The sequence below is a fragment of the Triplophysa rosa genome, linkage group LG11 (genome assembly GCF_024868665.1).
Source record: "Triplophysa rosa linkage group LG11, Trosa_1v2, whole genome shotgun sequence".
Taxonomy (NCBI): domain Eukaryota; kingdom Metazoa; phylum Chordata; class Actinopteri; order Cypriniformes; family Nemacheilidae; genus Triplophysa; species Triplophysa rosa.
The window spans coordinates 19,939,364-19,957,319 of record NC_079900.1 but is presented as its reverse complement, the minus strand read 5'-3'; the positions used below and the strand labels follow the sequence as shown (position 1 = coordinate 19,957,319).

General features: G+C 39.8%; 2 protein-coding genes across 3 annotated transcripts; both read left to right on the top strand.

Moving 5' to 3' along the window:
- The first annotated feature begins 316 nt into the window (after positions 1-316).
- LOC130561711 (protein PET100 homolog, mitochondrial) lies at positions 317-1,946 on the top strand. The gene is made up of 4 exons (XM_057346202.1): positions 317-468; positions 707-793; positions 1,180-1,212; positions 1,363-1,946. Exons 1-4 carry the CDS (start codon positions 442-444, stop codon positions 1,450-1,452), a joined length of 237 nt encoding a protein of 78 aa, XP_057202185.1. The 5' UTR covers positions 317-441; the 3' UTR covers positions 1,453-1,946.
- A 1,572-nt stretch (positions 1,947-3,518) lies between these two features.
- On the top strand, positions 3,519-17,320 carry stxbp2 (syntaxin binding protein 2). 2 transcript variants are annotated; one of them, XM_057346113.1, is made up of 19 exons: positions 3,519-3,609; positions 4,358-4,407; positions 4,503-4,584; positions 6,311-6,387; positions 7,034-7,109; positions 7,778-7,881; positions 7,971-8,125; positions 8,249-8,333; positions 9,413-9,543; positions 9,623-9,730; positions 9,807-9,864; positions 14,369-14,434; positions 14,518-14,598; positions 15,542-15,683; positions 15,763-15,869; positions 15,983-16,081; positions 16,158-16,243; positions 16,347-16,507; positions 16,591-17,320. In XM_057346113.1, the coding sequence occupies exons 1-19, from the start codon at positions 3,573-3,575 to the stop codon at positions 16,659-16,661; spliced, it is 1,776 nt and encodes a 591-aa protein (XP_057202096.1). In that variant the 5' UTR covers positions 3,519-3,572; the 3' UTR covers positions 16,662-17,320. The 2 variants fall into 2 exon arrangements, with proteins under 2 accessions (XP_057202096.1, XP_057202097.1); XM_057346114.1 differs by lacking the exons at positions 3,519-3,609; positions 4,358-4,407 and having other exon boundaries at positions 4,511-4,584; positions 6,250-6,387.
- The last annotated feature ends 636 nt before the right edge of the window (positions 17,321-17,956 follow it).

Here is a 17,956-nt window from a genome sequence, read left to right as displayed (position 1 = left end):
AAAATAAAAGCGAAAAACGAGCATACACAATTTAAAAAATATATAGAAAAAGCGCATACACTAAGATGCACAATTGAAAATGTACGAATATTTATAATTTATGCATCGAAGGTGTAAGACATTGTTGACGCTGGTTGTGTATTATGTGATGTAATGTTGCTGCATGCTTACATCATGCCGAAGCATCTGTATCCGGTCAGTGATTTCATGCGGTTTCATAAGCCTGCAGCTGTCTGACGTCAGAGGTAAGAGAGTTGCGGTGCTACTGCTTTTTTGACCAGAGTTCCTGCAGGTTATGATTTTTATGATGTACTTCAAATATCAACATTATCTGTAGACTGTTCGAAAGTACGTGATAGCGCATTTTCATCGGACTTTTATTTTGACATCTGTCAGACAGGAAGTGCCTAAATGCGTGCAAACGCTGTGAAGTTGTAGGACATGGGGGTTAAAATAGAGGTTTTTAGGGTGAGTTGGATGTACTTTACAATTTTTCAAACCCTTATGTTTAAATAAATTATATGTAAATAAACGAAACGTCATTTATGGAGGTAAAAACGTAACAACAGTTAGGATAACATGCCTGAGAGCGTTCTGTCCTGCTAATCATTTAGCAGTGCTGTGTTTAGTAACGTTACGTCCCGTCTTGCTATACCCATCAAGTTATTGCATTTCCCTGACTTAAATGGCGTAATTTTGTACACAGATGATGGTCTATCTGTCCTTTCCAGTGGCGATGTTTTGGATTTCAAATCAAGCCGAGTATTTTGAGGAATACATCGTGAAAAGAAAGGTTATTCTTTTATTTTAAAATTACCCTGCTGGGTGTCAGATGATTTGTTTCATGGTGGCACGTTGAGCAAAATAGCTTTAAAATATTTTACCAAGTATTCGGTTGTTTTTGCTGCCGTTTATTTTTGTAACACCTCAATGAGGTTCTTTGTTTCTACTGCATTTATAAATGTTAAAGTTGATTTCAACAATTATTAATACTTAAAAAAAACCTCTATCCAAATCTGTATCAGTTACATTAATGCACAGTGAACGTACACGAACAAGCAATGAACAAACAAATGATGTATTAACTAACAACAAATGCATTAAAAAAATATTTAATTGGTAGTTGAAAAAACATAGTATATCGAAAAGTGTTACTAATACGTTTTATAAATTTTTCAGAGGGAAATCTTCCCCCCTGATGAAAAAATGAATGTAAGTATTTAATTTGACACGCTTGATACCAATAAAATCAGATTCTGTTGGTTTTAGTGGTTGAAGCATGTATGTCATACATACTCCATTGGTTAGCAGCATTTACACATTTTCTGGACATAGACAGTGACGTTTGTCTTCCTGAAACAGAGACAAAAACTCGAGGACTTTAAGGAGCGCATGAGGAACAGGAGGGAAGATAAGATGCTGAAGCAGATGGCAATGGAGTCTGAGGAATGATCACAAGACCAAATAATAATTTATTCTGTCATACTGCAAACTTGGAATCGAGACTTATTGTGTATCATTAAAACACTGTAGTGGAGGTGTTTATAAGTGGCAAAGCATATATTTAATGGTTTAAGAATATGGTTTTAAGTTGTATGATTTACTAGTGAACAGTTGGGGAAATGTATATATTTGTAAATACGAGTTTTCACCACACTGCCATGCACATAGTGTGTAGCTTTCTGAATGACTATGAAAACACCGCTTTTGGTTTAATACTTTGATTTATAAATTCTATACAAGTGAAATTCTTGAATCATGTTGAATTGTTTGATTTTTGTCATGCAAGCTCAAACACCTCTGAGACAACACTTGTGGACTATGGATACAGTTCTTCTGTGCCTTTACTTTAAAGGGATTATAGTTCACCCTCATTGTCTCATCATTATTCCAAACCTGTATAAATGTCTTTGTTCTGCTGGACACAAAGGAAGAATACCAGTAACCAAAGAGATCTCATCCCCCATTTACTACCACAGTTGGGAAAATAAATACTACGGGAGTCAATGGGGGATGAGATCTGTTTGGTAACTGACATCTTCCTTTGTTTTTAGCAGAACAAAGCAATGTATAAAGGTCTGGAACAATCTGAGAGAGTAAATGATGACAGAATTTTCATTTTTGGGTGAACCAGCCTTTTTAGATGGATAATGTCTCCCTCCTCAGGTAGGCTTTGTTGATTTAAACCTGTCCCAGGTTGCAGGTTTTGGTTAATTTGTACAACACTGCCTCCTGGAGGAATACACTACAATTAGACAGTTTTCCTAAATGAACGAAAGGATGAAAAATATTAAGGTTTATTGCTGCTCTGTAAAGCCAAACAAATATGCAGAACTTTAAATATTTGGATTACATGTACCTTACAGTAAAGTAAAAGCTCAAATCACATATTTTAGATAATTTGAGAATGTGAATGGCATCAAGTTTAAAAAACAAAACACTTTTATATAAACTTTTTTAATTATGCTATAATCAAACTAAAATACCATAAGCATTTAACGAGAAGGATCTCAGTACTGGAAGCAAGAGACATCATGAGCACTGCAAGGCCTCCCATTGCCTAAGCTCTTTTGGTCACTGTGTTTTCTGAAGTCCACAGTCAACGCACCCATCTACCAGGAAATTTTAGGCCACTTCATGCTTCCTTCTGCTGACAAGCTTTATGGAGATGCTGATTTCATTTTCCAGCAGGACTTGGCACCTGCCCACACTGCCAAAGGTACCAAAAGCTGGTTCAATGACCATGGTGGTACTGTGCTTGATTGGCCAGCAAACCCGCCTGACCTGAACCCCATAGAGAATCTGTCAAGAGGAAGATGAGAGACACCAGACCCAACAATGCAGATGACCTGAAGGCCGCTATCAAAGCAACCTGGGCTTCCATCACACCTGAGCAGTGCCACAGACTGATTGCCTCCATGCCACGCTGCAGTAATTCATGCAAAAGGAGGCCCAACCAAATATCGAGTGCATAGAAATGAACATACTTTTCAGAAGCCTGACATTTCTGTTTAAAATATCCTTTTTTAATTGATCTTATGTAATATTCAAATTTTCTGAGACACTGAATTTTGGGTTTTCATTATCTTTAAGCCATAATCATCAAAAATAAAGGCTTGAAATATTTCGCTCTGTGTAATGAATCTATATAATATATGGGTTTCACTTTCTGAAATGAGTGACAAAAAATATCGACCTTTTTCACGATATTCTAGTTTTTTTTAGATGTACCTCTACAAGTATGAGAGCATATAAACATTTTGTCAACACGCTAAACAGTACCGTACAAATATTTAAAAAAATCTTAAATAAAGATACATTTACTTGAGAAGCACAATGATGTTAGATAGCATGTCTTGATTTTTTTTATCAAAAGATCAACATTGAATTTATACACCAACAGTCTTGTGGAAAAGCCCCGACTACACCAGAATAAAGACATTTATGTTGTCGTAGACTCTTACTTTGAAATATTGTCTTTCGGCCCTGCTTGTCCATCAGGGTGTGGAGGAGATGCGATCATTTCTGCCTTCACAGGCCTGGTGGAAATCTGTCAACAGGGAAGTGTCAAGATGGCCCCGAGTGGACTAAAAGCAATCGTAAACGACAGTAAGTGACATGCAATCTCAAACTGTGGTTGTTAATACGTTTACTCTGTAGAAATTAAATAATCGACATTATACATGATGTTATGATGGGTGTCTGTGCATATTTAATTGTAACAATAGGTGGACAGTGAATGCTCGATACGTCATTTTGGACCACACTTCCGTATGAAGCTATTTACGTAATTTAACTAAAACTTTAACTTGTATTTAGCACAAGTTTACCTGACACATTTTCTGTGCTGAATGCTCATCTTATTTAATGTTAGTATAGACCTGGAAAGCTGCACGTATGAATTACGTTAATCACGTCAGTGTGTGATCGTATGATCAACCTCGCGATGGATATAAAACACAGGAACTGTTTAACTTTTAAGTACTGCTCTTCTTGTTTGCACATTTTTATGTCTTTTTTTCACCAGATAATTTTGTATGTTTATTTTTATTTAGTAAATATCCACAGCATTTTTTGTTTTTACATCAATTCAGCCAAAAACATGTAAAAATACTTTACAAATGTTTACTTTATCACAGTTACAGGTAGCATATTCATCATAATATATACATGTATTTGTAATTTTCCTCTGTTAAATCCCATTTATGAAAAAAATGAAAATGGGTCTCACAAACCTGAACGCAAAATCTTTTTAATAAGAATGACAAACAAAATAGCCTTCATATAAGTTACTGTAGTTTTTAAAATATATTTTCTCTGCAGCTAATGATATTGTTTTTTCTGTTTCTTTGTGTAGAAATTCTCAATGATGTGATCAAGAGCATTAAGAAAGATGGAGAATGGAAGGTAATAACAATGCAGTAAATTGACCTCATATAGTATATGTTCCATCTTTGACAATAGCTCAGATCTCTCTGTATTACTTAATTTTTCTTATTCAGGTGCTTATTGTTGATTATCTCAGTATGCGGATTCTTTCCTCATGCTGTAAAATGTCCGACATCATGGCCGAAGGAGTAACAAGTGAGTTATGTTTTTTAAACATTATAACATTGGTAACATTAAGCATGAACAATTTAGTGCTGTGTGTAGTGTATTTCAGTTTGATGTGTAGCAGCGGAAAAGTTTGATATGTCACCAGCTTTTAGCCATTAGAACAAGACCTATATCAGAGCGCGCGCGCGCGTGTTTGTGTGTGTGCGCGTGTGCGTGTTGTCAGGGTGTAACTGCATGTTTCCACTGATGTGGTCAACTAGTGGTCAACTGATATTGTTTTTTTATAGCTGATATTGTGAAAGCAATGTAGACAACTGTCCGTTATGAGGCTGATCTTACACAAATGTAATCACAATCAATAAGAGACATACAGAAAATATGTGAAAATAATAATGAATTATAATGAATTATAACTGCTAACGTTGTCAATGATTGTATTAATTGTCATTGCTTTAAAATGCTAATTGTAAATTAAATGTATATAAACTAGGGCTGTGAAGCGATTACATTTTTAAATCTAATTCATTACATGATTAATCTTAATTAATCTAATTAATCGCAACTTAATCACACATCACATTTGGTGCCAAAATATCATTTAAAGCCATAATAAGACAATACAGAAAGTAGCTTCAGATCTTCAGAAGCTAAAACGGCCATCATTTTTTTTCAGAAGCGGAATTATTATAATTGAACATTCTTAAGAAATATCTTCCTTTTCCCCAAAGAAATAGTTATTCAAGTTTGAAACGACATAATCACCTATTTATTAGTATCATTGTTATTATTTAACTTTTTTATTTTAATACTGTTAAAATTCTTCAAAGAATTAAAAACTGCCAGTAGGTGACAGTAAATGCCATTAATTCAGTAGATTCACTGAATTCGTTAAGGAATGCAGTAAATGACTCTTTATGAATGAACCACTGATTCATTGATTCACACAATTGATTCGCTCAAGAAACTTATTCATTTAGAAACGAAACTACGCTGTTTGTTCCTCAGAGATGCGCAACACTTAGGCTTTATATTTTATATATATTTTAGTTGAAAAATTAGGAAAACAGACGATGTTGTCAAAATATATCTTAAAATTAATTTCTTATTTAATGAACTGTTGCATAAAATCACCATGACGTGCACTCCTAGTTTTCTGGACAAAAATAGCACTGCTATGATATTGCACTTGTGTGATTGCATAATTAAATCAATATGAGACAAAAGCTCATTCAGGGTCATTTTTGCACAGACATCTTAATTTTAGGTTCTTTCTGACAGTATTCTGTATGTTATATATCACGCAGTAAGTTGTTGCAGCATCATATTTGTCACCAGTCAACTGTATGAAATGTAAGATGCCCTACTTATGTCTGGGGCGGGTGCGTTACATTTTTTTCGCTTTAATTTTCCTTAACGTGTTAAATGCCCAGCCCTAATATAAACATATATAATATATGCTATCTTCCTTTTAAAATCACCTCATATAAATTCTGGACTGTTCTGGTTTTGTTCGGTAACGTTGAAACATGCATTTTCTTTAAAGCTGCTTTAAAATAATGTGTTTTGGAAAACACTATACAAATAAATGAGAATTGAATTGAATTGACTACTACATTTCCAAATATATTGGGTAATCTATAATGTACTGTCACTAGTTTCTGTTGTGAGATCTGTGTCTGTGTTTGCTGCTAGAGCCGTTGGGAAAACGGTGCATAAATGAAGAAAACTACATTTGGGGTGTTTTTCTTAACAGTTGTGGAGGACATTAACAAACGCAGAGAGCCCATCCCTACTCTGGAGGCCATTTACCTCATCTCCCCTGTGCCAAAGGTCAGAACACCCTATTTTATTATGTCATACACTGCCCGTCCAAAAAACTGTAATATTGTAATATGGTAATATTTGGTTGGACCGCTTTTAGCTCTGATTACAGCACGCATTCGCCGTGGCATCGTTTCAATAAGCTTCTGCGATGTCACAACATTTATTCCCGTCCGTAGTTGCATGGTTTTTCACCAAGATCTTGTTTTGATGATGGGAGAGTTGGACCGCTGTGCAAAGTCTTCTCCAGGAAATCCCAAAAATTCTCAATGGGGTTAAGGTGTGGACTCTGTGGTGGCCAATCGATGTGTGAAAATGGTGTCTCATGCTCCCGGAACCACTCTTTCACAATTTGAGCCCAATGAATCCTGGCATTGTCATCTTGGAATATGCCTGTGCCATAACCTGGTCATTCAGTATATTCAGATGACCTCATTCTTTGGGCACATAACGTTGCTGAACCTAGACCTCCAATCCAATGGGAGGCTCTTACATATTTGCTTAGTTAAATCCTGGTGGTGACTTTTTTTTGGACGGGCAGTGTATTATATTATTTTATTTCATTTCATTTTATTTTACTTTATTAGTCTTTAAAATACTATATGGTACCTATATAGTAATGGTCTTAAAATAAAGTATCTTTTCTTTTTTACAGTCAGTTTGTTCGCTGATCAATGACTTTAAAGATTCAGCCTTCACTTACAAAGCAGCTCATATCTTCTTTATGGACAGTAAGACAGCTAATTTAACATTTTGCTATACTTTACACATGGTTGCATGATAGTAAAAAAATTGTGATGCACCTATTCATTCTTTATTGTTACTATTTTCCACATTTTGAAACCAAATCATTAAAACTGAAATAGCATGAATGGGAGTATGGGAATTATGCATGGACATTACAAGAAACATCAATTCATTTAAGTCACTTTAAAGTCCCAGTGAAATAAAAATGACAATGCCTATTTTTTTCATGAATTACTGCAGCGTTTATGGTAAATAGTTTATCAATATGGGTCATTCTCTTTTTAAGATTTGTGTGCCCTCATAATCTTTAGTTAAAAAATGCACTTCCATCCTTTAATGACTATCCATCTTAAATGACGTATGTTAGACGGCTGGGGCGGAGCATCTGTTAACTCCTCCCCTTCAACTGTCAGTCTGCTGATAGTTCCATTTCAATATGCAACGGCTGTTTTTATACATCCAATCAAATCGCAGAGAAAAGTGAAAGCCACGCCCACTATGTCTCATTAGAGATTCCATTTCACTCGGAAATGCATCAAAATGCGGAAGTAAAAACGCTTGGGACTTCCGGTTCACGGGGACTTTAAACTGGTGTTGTCCATGTTCTGGGGCATTGCCAGTGATAAGTGATCTGTGTTCACTCTGCCATCAGCTTGTTCTGATGGGCTTTTCGCTGAAATCGGGAGGTCAAGGCTCGCCAAGGTCATCAAAACCCTGAAGGAAGTAAATGTGTCTTTCATACCGTACGAGTCGCAGGTGTGTAGCTTTCAATGGCTCCTCTCCTTTCTGTAAAAATACAAACGTCTGCATGTAACGATTCATCTCTTGGGTTGTTTTTGTTGCAGGTGTTTTCTCTGGACAACCCAAATTCCTTCCACATGCTCTACAGCCCAAATCAGGCTAATTTAGATGAGAAAACCAGGATGATGGAGGCCATGGCCGAGCAGATCGCCACACTCTGTGACACTCTGAAGGAATACCCAGCCATCCGATACAGGCAGTACGGACCACACCATCAGCCTTTATTTCCTTTTCGATTCTAGTGACTTCAGCTTTCTGCTGTAATGTGATTAGTTTGAAGTGTACAAGAAGTGTAAGTGTAAACCATATGTGTGTTTCTAAGGGGCCCGAAGGAGAATTTCAGCCTTGCAGAGATGGTGATGGACCGTCTGAACGCACATAAGGCAGATAATCCCAGCATGGGGGAGGTGAGATGGGGAATATTGATAATGCAGATATAGTCAATTGTAAGTGTGTCTGGGGTCGTAAACACACCAGAAATTTCACACATACTGTATTCTTCACACCTTCTTCAATTTCTTCTCTTTAAAGTGACACTCATGACTGCTGTGCGATTTCTTGCACTGTCTTCTGGACTGTTCTTTCTCTTCTTATTTTCTCGTCTCTCAGCTGATATTTTCCTGAGCTTCAGGTGGGTGCTGTAATGCAAATTTTGACCCTCATCCATGAAATGCGACCAGAGTAATTTTTTTGGAAGAGTTGAAAATCTTTTTTTAGAGTAATGCAACAATTTACATAAAAATCGAACAATTTGCCTCAAAATTCTGCCTATGTTTCATGGATTTGGCATTTGGTTTTCTCTTTGTGCTGTTTCTGTCTTCACACAATTTTAGTTCTTATTTTAATTTTAGCAACTTAAAACGGCTTAGCCTTTCAGTCTATATTTTAACATTTCGGGCAATTTGTTAAATAATTGATACAAAACAAACCAACGTTACATACCAGAATATTGTCAAATGTGTCAGCAAAGTTTATTTCGTGGATTTCAAGGAATTCTTTATTCAGCGTCTAGTTGGACTGTTCAACGATTAATCGCATCCAGAATAAAAGTTTGTGTTTAAATAATGTATGTCTGTGTACTGTGCATATTTATTTTGTATTTATAAATACATACACGTACACATACATGTACATATTTAGGAAATATTTGCATGTATATTTTTAGATAATTTGATTAATATATTTACAAACATTTATTAATAAACATTTATACATTTTTATATTTTTCTTAAATATATATACATGTACGTGTATGTGTTTCAAAATACAAAATGAATGCACACAGTACACAGACATATATTACATAAACACAAACTTTTATTCTGGATGCGATTAATCATTAAACAGTCCTATCGTTAGCCTACTAAATGCCAAGTTTGAGTTAAAATTTGCTTTGCCAAGTAAAAACGTGACTAACTGGCCAGGGGGAATTGAATGAATATTTCGTTTTCTGACTGTGATTGTAACGTTTCTGTGTGTTTGACAGGGCACTGATAAAGCTCGCTCCCAGCTGCTTATAGTGGACCGTGGATACGACCCCATCACTCCCATCCTGCACGAGCTGACCTTTCAGGCCATGGTCTACGATCTGCTAGACGTTCAGCAGGACATTTACAAGTGTGTGATTTTCTGCTGTAACCCTAAAGATTTCCATGTGACCTGTGAGCAGTCAATCTTAACATGTGTTTGCTGACAGATATCAGACTACAGGGATCGGAGAGGCCAGAGAGAAGGAGGTGCTGCTGGACGAGGACGATGAGCTGTGGGTTCAGCTGCGGCACATGCACATCGCAGACGTCACCAAGTAAGAGCAGCCATGTTGTTATTTGTCTCTAATCCACTGCTGTGGTTCGGTTCTGATGGCTCATGTTGTGTTGCAGGAAGGTGACGGAGCTGCTGCACACCTTCTGCGAGAGCAAGAGGATGAACACGGACAAGGTAGAGATGCACTTTATCCGTCCATGCACTGTGATGTCATGCCGTGCTTGATGGAACAAATTATACAACTTATTGTGTGAATTAGGAAATAAAAGGACATCACATATTAATTTTAGATTATTTTTATTACGTGAGAAGAAACTTGGGATGTAATGATTCACTCAGCTTGCAATGTGATGCACGATACTGATCTCACGATATGATTTTCACTATTTATTTTTTAGACAATAATTTGCTTGTTTAGACAAATTAAAAATGAAGTGCCATTTTATTATTTCTCAAATGCTGCACATTTTTTTGTAAAATAACTTAGAAATACAGGCTGATGGTCGACCTGCTGGGCATTACTGCCTGACGCACCTCCACCGGTGCCTTTTGTGCATGTGTGCTCCTCTAAACACCTCTCTGGGCATAAGCGGATCATCAGCTGGGGACCACCAGTCATGGATGTTTCGCTCCTTTAACCCCAGTACATCTCCTGGTGGCGGAGCGATGGCAGGGATCACTCCCTGCCACAACCCTGCTGATGCCCTAGGTGTTATTTGGCACCCACCCCCTATGCTTCCTCCTTAGCCACAGCCAAAAGCTGCCCTTCTCTGCCTCCTCTGCCAGTTCTTTAATGGCTTTTTGACACCCTTCTCCTATACATCCCATGTCGCAGAGCAGGCGAGCCGTCGAGGACCCAACAAAGCCCCTGCATCCCACTTCGACGGGATATGGGGTGGCTTTCCAGCCAGCCTCTCTGCAGTCTTCTGCCAGGTCTGCGGACTTGGCACGCTTCCGCTCGTTGGCAGCCTCCATGCCCTCCTCCCATGGGACAGTGAGCTCCACCAACAAGATGGTCTTGCATGGCTCTGACCACATAATCAGGTCTGGCCGGAGCGAAGTTTCTACGATCTCCTTGGGGAATTGGAGCTGCCTCCCCAGGTCGACCCTCATGCTCCACTCGCTGCCAAATGAGAGGACTCTAGATGTTGTTCTCTGGTGAGGGTGGTTGATGTTTTCTCCGGCCCTTGCAAACTGGATGGGACGTCTCGTTGGCGCGGAGGTCTACTGTTAGCCTCCTGTCTACATGACTCTGCCACCTCTGCAAGCTTCCTCAGCACCAGATCGTGTCGCCACCTATAGCGGCCTTGGGACAATGCTGTCTTACAGCCCGACAGGATATGCTGGAGGCTTGCGTTGCTGGTACTGCAAAGGGGGCAGAGTTCTTCAGTGCCGAACCACTGGTGGAGGTTTCTGGGACAAGGTAGGGTGTCATAGGTGGATCGGATCAGGAAACTGAGCCTAGCTTGGGGGATCTTCCACATTTCAGACCATGACAATTGCCTGTCTATGACACCTTCCCATGACATCCAGGCTCCCTGCCAGCTCTGAGACACCGCCTTGATGTTAAGGCGCTCCTGCTCGGTCCTTGTCACTTCTGCCACCACCATGGCTCTCCGCTCTTCCTTGGAGGCCTTTGACCAGAAGAGGGGGGTCTCGCTCCTCCCAAGGCCTGCTCGGCCCTCCTGGACTCTGCCAACTATTTCGCGATCGTGTCGACCTGTCGACCTCTTCCTGGGCTTTCCACTTCCTCCCTGTTCGTATATTACGGCCAGCTGCTCTCACCAGTTGGTCAGTGGATTCCCTCAGCTCCAGCACCATCCGAGCCTTCTCCTGCTTGTATCTCAGGCCAATGGATCGCAGTGACAGCTGTAGCGTGTTCCTGCCAAAGAGGCCTACATCCAATAGTCATCTCGGCAGACCCTGCCACTTCCTGATGAATGAGTTTGCCAACCCATCCATCTTGTCTGCCACCGAGGAGGGAACTTCGCTCATCTTCAGAGGCCACATCACCCTTGGGTACAGTATGAACTGCTAACTCCACACTTTATACTTGCCGGGGAGCTGGCTCTGATTGATCCTGGCCAGGCCATCTGCGAGCTGCTTCCTCACTGTTTCCCCCATCTGCTTATCAGAGAGGTCTGCTGTGTAGTTACGACCCAGGCTACGGACGGGTTGATTTGCCAGCAATGGGATTTCCTTACCTCCTGCGACAAAGATGGTATGGTCGCTTCTAACCCCTTTCCTGAGGGACAGGCTGCGTGATTTAGCGGGTTTGATCTTCATCCTCGCCCACCCCACAAGCTCGTCAAACCTCTTCAGCAGTCTTGTTGTACATGCTGCTGTCTGGAGAATGGTGGTAATGTTGTCCATATAGCCTCTCACTGGTGGTAGCCTTTGGCCTGATGGTAGCTTCATACCTCCAACCATCACCCTTGCCCCCATCAGGATAACCTCAAAGGCTGCAACAAACAGGATGGGTGAGATTGAACATCCCATGGCAATGCCTGCTTCCAGCTGTTGCCAGCTTGTCGTGAAGTCCTGATGGGTGCAACACATCTTGATGTTCTCAAAGTACTTGGCCACCAGGGCACGAATGCTGACAGGGATGTAGAAGAAGTCCAAGGCATACTCGATGAGTTGGTGGGGGACGGACCCGTATGCGTTGGCAAGATCCAGCCACACCACATGCAGGTCACCTCTCTCTCTTTTTGCTCTCTGGATCTGCTCCCATATGACTGCAGAGTGTTCCACGCACCCTGGAAAGCCAGGCTCGCCTGCCTTCTGGTAGCTAGTGTCGATGTACCCATTGCTTATGAGGTAGGTGGTCAACCTCTTGGCCAGGATGGAGAAGAAAATCTTGCCTTCAACATTCAGGAGTGCAATGCTCCTGAACTGGCTAATGGTGGTGGAGTTCGTTTCCTTCGGGATGGACACTGTAACAGCTCGTCGCCACTCTGAAGGGATTACTTGGTTCTTCCAGGCCACTCTCATGAGGTTCCACAGATATCTCTGAACCCCTGGGCAGTACTTGTACAGCTTATAAGATATCCCGTTGGGGCCTGGAGCTGAGGCTGCTCTCGCCTTCCGTACAACTTCTACTACCTCACTAAGTTTGGGGAGATCAGCGTTGAACAAGAAGGATGGGGGGGCTGGACGAGGAACATAACCTGGTGATCCCAGCGGAGTAACTTTCGCTGGGTCACTGTACTGCTACCTGATAAAACTCTCCAGCTGTGATTGTGTGATCTCCAGCTTCCCGTTTCTCTTATCCTCCAGTAGTTGTCTCGCATGCTTGAAGGGGTTTTTGAAGAAGTTGCTCCTCTCCTTTTCCTTCCGCCTTCTGCGTTTGCGGATGCGCTCTGCCCTCCGAAGGCTGGCTAGGTTCTTCTTCTTGCTTCTGCACTCCTCGTACAGTATGTCTCCAATGCAATTCAGCTTGGTTTCCACCTGGCCACGCAGTGAGTGCTCTAGGATGGAGCTGAGGTCCTTGTCGAGCTGCTGCCACACTGCTACCTCATTTGCTTTCGGCCATTTGACTAGCTGCCTCCACCCAGGTTCTTTCCTCTCTGTCTTCTGGCCTGGCTCTGGCCTGTTTTCTCCTGTGCCACCCTCAGAGGGATACGTGTCAACCAAGGACCCTCCTGTGTCCTCTACCTGCCTTCCCTCAGCAACGTTGGAACCCTCAGCACTGTGATTAGCGACCTGGCTTTGGGCTCCTCTTGTCTGACCTGAAGTTGCAGAGCAATGTTGCTGCTGGCCCCCCACTTGACACTTCTTCTTTCCCTGGTGAATCCTTAACCCTCTGAAGGTAGTCACCTCCCATCCACACCTGCATCTTCTTAAAATCTTAAAATCATTGCCTATGTCCGTTCCAGTCATTAAAAATATCTGTATAAATAAATATGTTGTATAAATAAATATGTCAAATGACAAAACTAAATTGCAATTTTAAACAAATTCCAAATCAAATTGATAAATAATACAAAAGTTTCGTTAATATAATCAAAGACTTTGTCTTTGCTTTTCCTAACTTGGATTTTTTTGTTACATTTTTTTAAAATGAATATCAGTATATTCCCGTTTACCAAGTTTGCAGTAAACACAGGGACCCCTGCTGTTCAATACGTGTATTGCGATTACCGACTTAAATCATCAAATATTATAATCGATTCTCAACTGGCTCACGGTGAATCATTACATCCCTAAAAGAGACCACATATGTAGGATGAGAAATGACTTAAGTATAAATAAATAAATGTAGAAATAAATCCATGCATAAATGCAGAAATAAATAAATGTAGAAGTAAATATATGCATGAATAAATAAATACATGCATAAATAAATTATGTCTAAATACATTGATTCTACTTTGAGAAAATTTAACAACTGTGTGGGATATTGATCATTATATACAAACATTTAAATATTTTATACTGTGATTGACCAATCAGAATAAGTATTTGATAGAGCCACGCATAAATGTTTATAAATATGTCAACATTTGGTCACAAACTACTACTACAATTTTATCTACAACCGTGTTGTATTCTGGCATATTTATTTCCCCTTTCTCCCTTGTGTATTTTGTTTAATTGTATACATTTAAGCTGTATGTCACTATAAAGGCATTATATGTTTTTCAAACTATACTGACGTGTCATTAATATTTTTCAGGCCAACATCAAAGATCTCTCACAAATGCTGAAGAAGATGCCGCAGTACCAGAAAGAGCTGAGCCTGGTACGAGTTCTCAGAAACAAAAATCTCTTTAACTGTCTCTAAAAGTCATTTTGGTAACGGTGTGTTGTTTGTGTTCTTGACAGTACTCCACTCATCTGAACCTGGCTGATGCTTGCATGAAGAAATTCAAGAATCAGTTAGACCAGCTGTGTGAGGTGGAGCAGGTCAGTACACATTACGTGCTAATACATGCTATTGCGTGTACAGTACATACAATACATTGTGTTATAATTTCCTGTTACACATCCTAAAAGCATTATGCAAGAGCTCAGGGGCTGAACTGTGATCTATGGCAGTAAAGAAAACCCTACAGGAAGTCATTGCATAATCTGTGAAAGTACCAACTACATGGCCGGGCAGCGTATAGGAAACTTCCTGTTTTATGTGGGGCAGATGGTTTTAACCGTCCATTCAAACATGCTTTTAATGCATCACACTGTGTATGGAGCTAATACAACCAGCTGACTGAACGTGTTCTTTAGTGCCATGTACATAACACATGACAATGTGCTGCTAGATAATCTCATGGACCTTTTATTTGATGGATTTACATGTTTATGAATTAAAACGGTTTTAGTCATTTTAGGGAATTGTTATGTAAATACTGTATATAACTCAACATCTGGGTTGTTCTGATGGCTGTCGACGGCTGGCTGTAATACACAAATGTAGTATATCCTGTTATAAACAATGTTTGTTGAAGTAAATCACAGTTCACGCTCGTATTTGTCACCTTCCCAACCGTATTTCGTGTCCGTGCAGCTAAATATCGCAGTTTCCTTCTGAAACCCTGTATCTCCATAATTTTTTATTAGTCACCCTTCATGTTTTTCACTGGATTTCGTAAATATCTAACCAATAAAAAGTATTAAAAAGTGCTTGTAAACTTTAAAAAGTACAGTGCTTGATCTATTTCCTGGAAAACAGTGAATTTGGACAACCGAGGTTTCAGAAGCACAGCGACGATATTCAGTGCCACAATACTGAGACATACTTTCTGTATTAAAATATCCTTTCTAAAGCTGTTTTGAAGAAACGAGGTGCTTGCGAGTAATCTTTGCTCTTCAGTCCTAGTATTGAGAGACGGATGTGTGTGTTTCTCTGTAGGATTTGGCCATGGGGTCAGATGCTGAGGGGCAGCCGCTCAAGGACGCTATGAAGAGTATCGTCCCCGTTCTGCTCAACGCTGAGATCCAACCCTATGACAAAATCCGCATCATCCTGCTTTACATTTTCCATAAGAAGAAGGGTATCAAAACTGGATTTCATGGAAGACTGACGTATTAATCTCATAAACACAAGCGTGATTTCACTGTATCTTCACACAGGCATTGGTGAAGAGAATCTGAACAAACTCATTCAGCATGCAAACGTGCAGCAGGACAGAGACATCATCACCAGCCTGCAGCATCTGGGCTGTCCCATCATTACTGGCGTAAGATGATTTCTCGGTGCCACAAGAATAAGCACATTTCTGCGCTCATGTGGGTGTGGATTTGATCTGGGTCCACTGAAGCATTTCGTCTGTTGTGTAATCGTGTCTTTTAGGGTGCTAACGCCGGTAAGAGTTTGCCCGATAGGAAAGAACGTACAGAGTCCACGTATCAGCTCTCCCGATGGATGCCCATCCTTAAAGATGTGATGGAGGTCAGAAAACACAGAATAGGTTTGTTGCCATACAGGAATGTAACGACATCTCATTTACATCCTCTCTGCTGTGCAGAATGTGATTGATGACAAGTGTGACAGGAAGCAGTGGCCGTTCCTGTCTGACCCCGCCCCCATCACCACCACACAGACTGCTGTCAGGTACCGGCACAAACATTATATTTAAAGACATCATATCAGTGATTGAATATGACTGTCAAATGTCAAAACAAACGTTAAAAATCGTTTGGGAATCGTACCACAGCAGCGCACGGTTTGGACACTGGCACAAGAACAGATCTGCCACCGAGTTCCGCAGCGGCCCTCGACTCATCATCTTTGTGATCGGTGGAGTGACGCATTCTGAGATGCGCTCTGCTTATGAAGTGACCCAAGCCACTGAGGGCAAATGGGAGGTTGTGATTGGTGAGAGGAGATGTCATTCCTACCAATAGAGATCATCACCCATCAATACTTGTTTTGTATGCTAATATTTTCTTCTACCGCAGGCTCGTCTCACATTTTAACTCCAACTCATTTCCTGAATGATCTGAAGAAGCTGGAGCAAGCATCATCTTAGCGGTCACATGGCCGAAGAGATTCATGGCAGTGAGCTCATGTGAACACAGATGCATTGAGGTTTGGATTGTATGACATACCCAGTAAAATAAGCCACATTATCCAGATAATCATCAAGGCTGATCTTATTTTCTGTCTTTTAAAGTAAAGTAAAGTAAAGTAAAGTAGTTATTTGGTCTGGCTAAGCTGAACTGGTGGTATACGTGTATATATAAATGCTGTTATTACACTGATATTTAATATAAACGAAAAAGTATGTGAAAGTGCTTTAATTTTGCAAATATGTGGATAAAATCTTGCCTGTATAAATATCAGTTCTGATTCTGTGAAGACTTCTAGACCTCAAGACACACTGGAACAAACTGGATTTTGAGACGCACTGTGCATTGACTGCTTTTGTTTATTATGAAGGTTTTATCTCACACGCGCCTTTATATGATAGACATGCTTGCAACATGCAGAAAAGCAGAGATTTCTGTTTGTAGCTTGGTTTGATTCAGCGTTATCTGTCTCTGTGTTAGTGATAGCGGCCTTTGTGTTTGTCCTGCTATAAACTTGTGCACTTTTTTCTTTTACTGTTACACAGATTGGGTGACTGTGATTCATTGGGCCTTTCTGTCTATTTGTTAACTATTCTAAATAAACTTTACATACACATCATCTTTGCACATTTCTGTAGTGTAATAATGGTATAGGCATGTGAACAGATATCTGTGTAATGACTTGGTGTCGGTCAAGGCAAGTTTAGATACAGTTGTCGACAAAAGCATTTACTATGGACGCGTGTGTGTTTGAGCAGTATTGTTTTATTACATAGCTCTCTTAAAAACTAAATTCTGTACAAATGTTTAACGACTGCTAATCTGTTACTGAATGATGTCCCAGACAACAGAGCTGTGCTGGTTTCATGTCTCTTATATAGTCGTCTGTCCTCTTCCCACATACTAAAATCATTTCAGTTCAAATAAACACTCTTATAATAGGTAGCCATACGTTTGATGGTATATGCTGATGCACAGTTTGCCAAAAAATAATACGTTCAATAATCGGTCAAATAAAATGTGCTAATGGCAAACTGACTTTGCATTATTCCTCATTTTAAAACGAAGAAAAAATATATTGTTTTACAAACACAAATTTACTTTTATGTAATGTTTCACTCAAAACAATGTGCTTTAGCTATAATAAGTTGCAACTATGCCTGAAATGGTATACTTTTATATAATTATTATTGATTATTATTGATCCTGAGCAGGCTTTATAGCCCTGTATGGTGTTCATGTTTTTTTGTTAAAT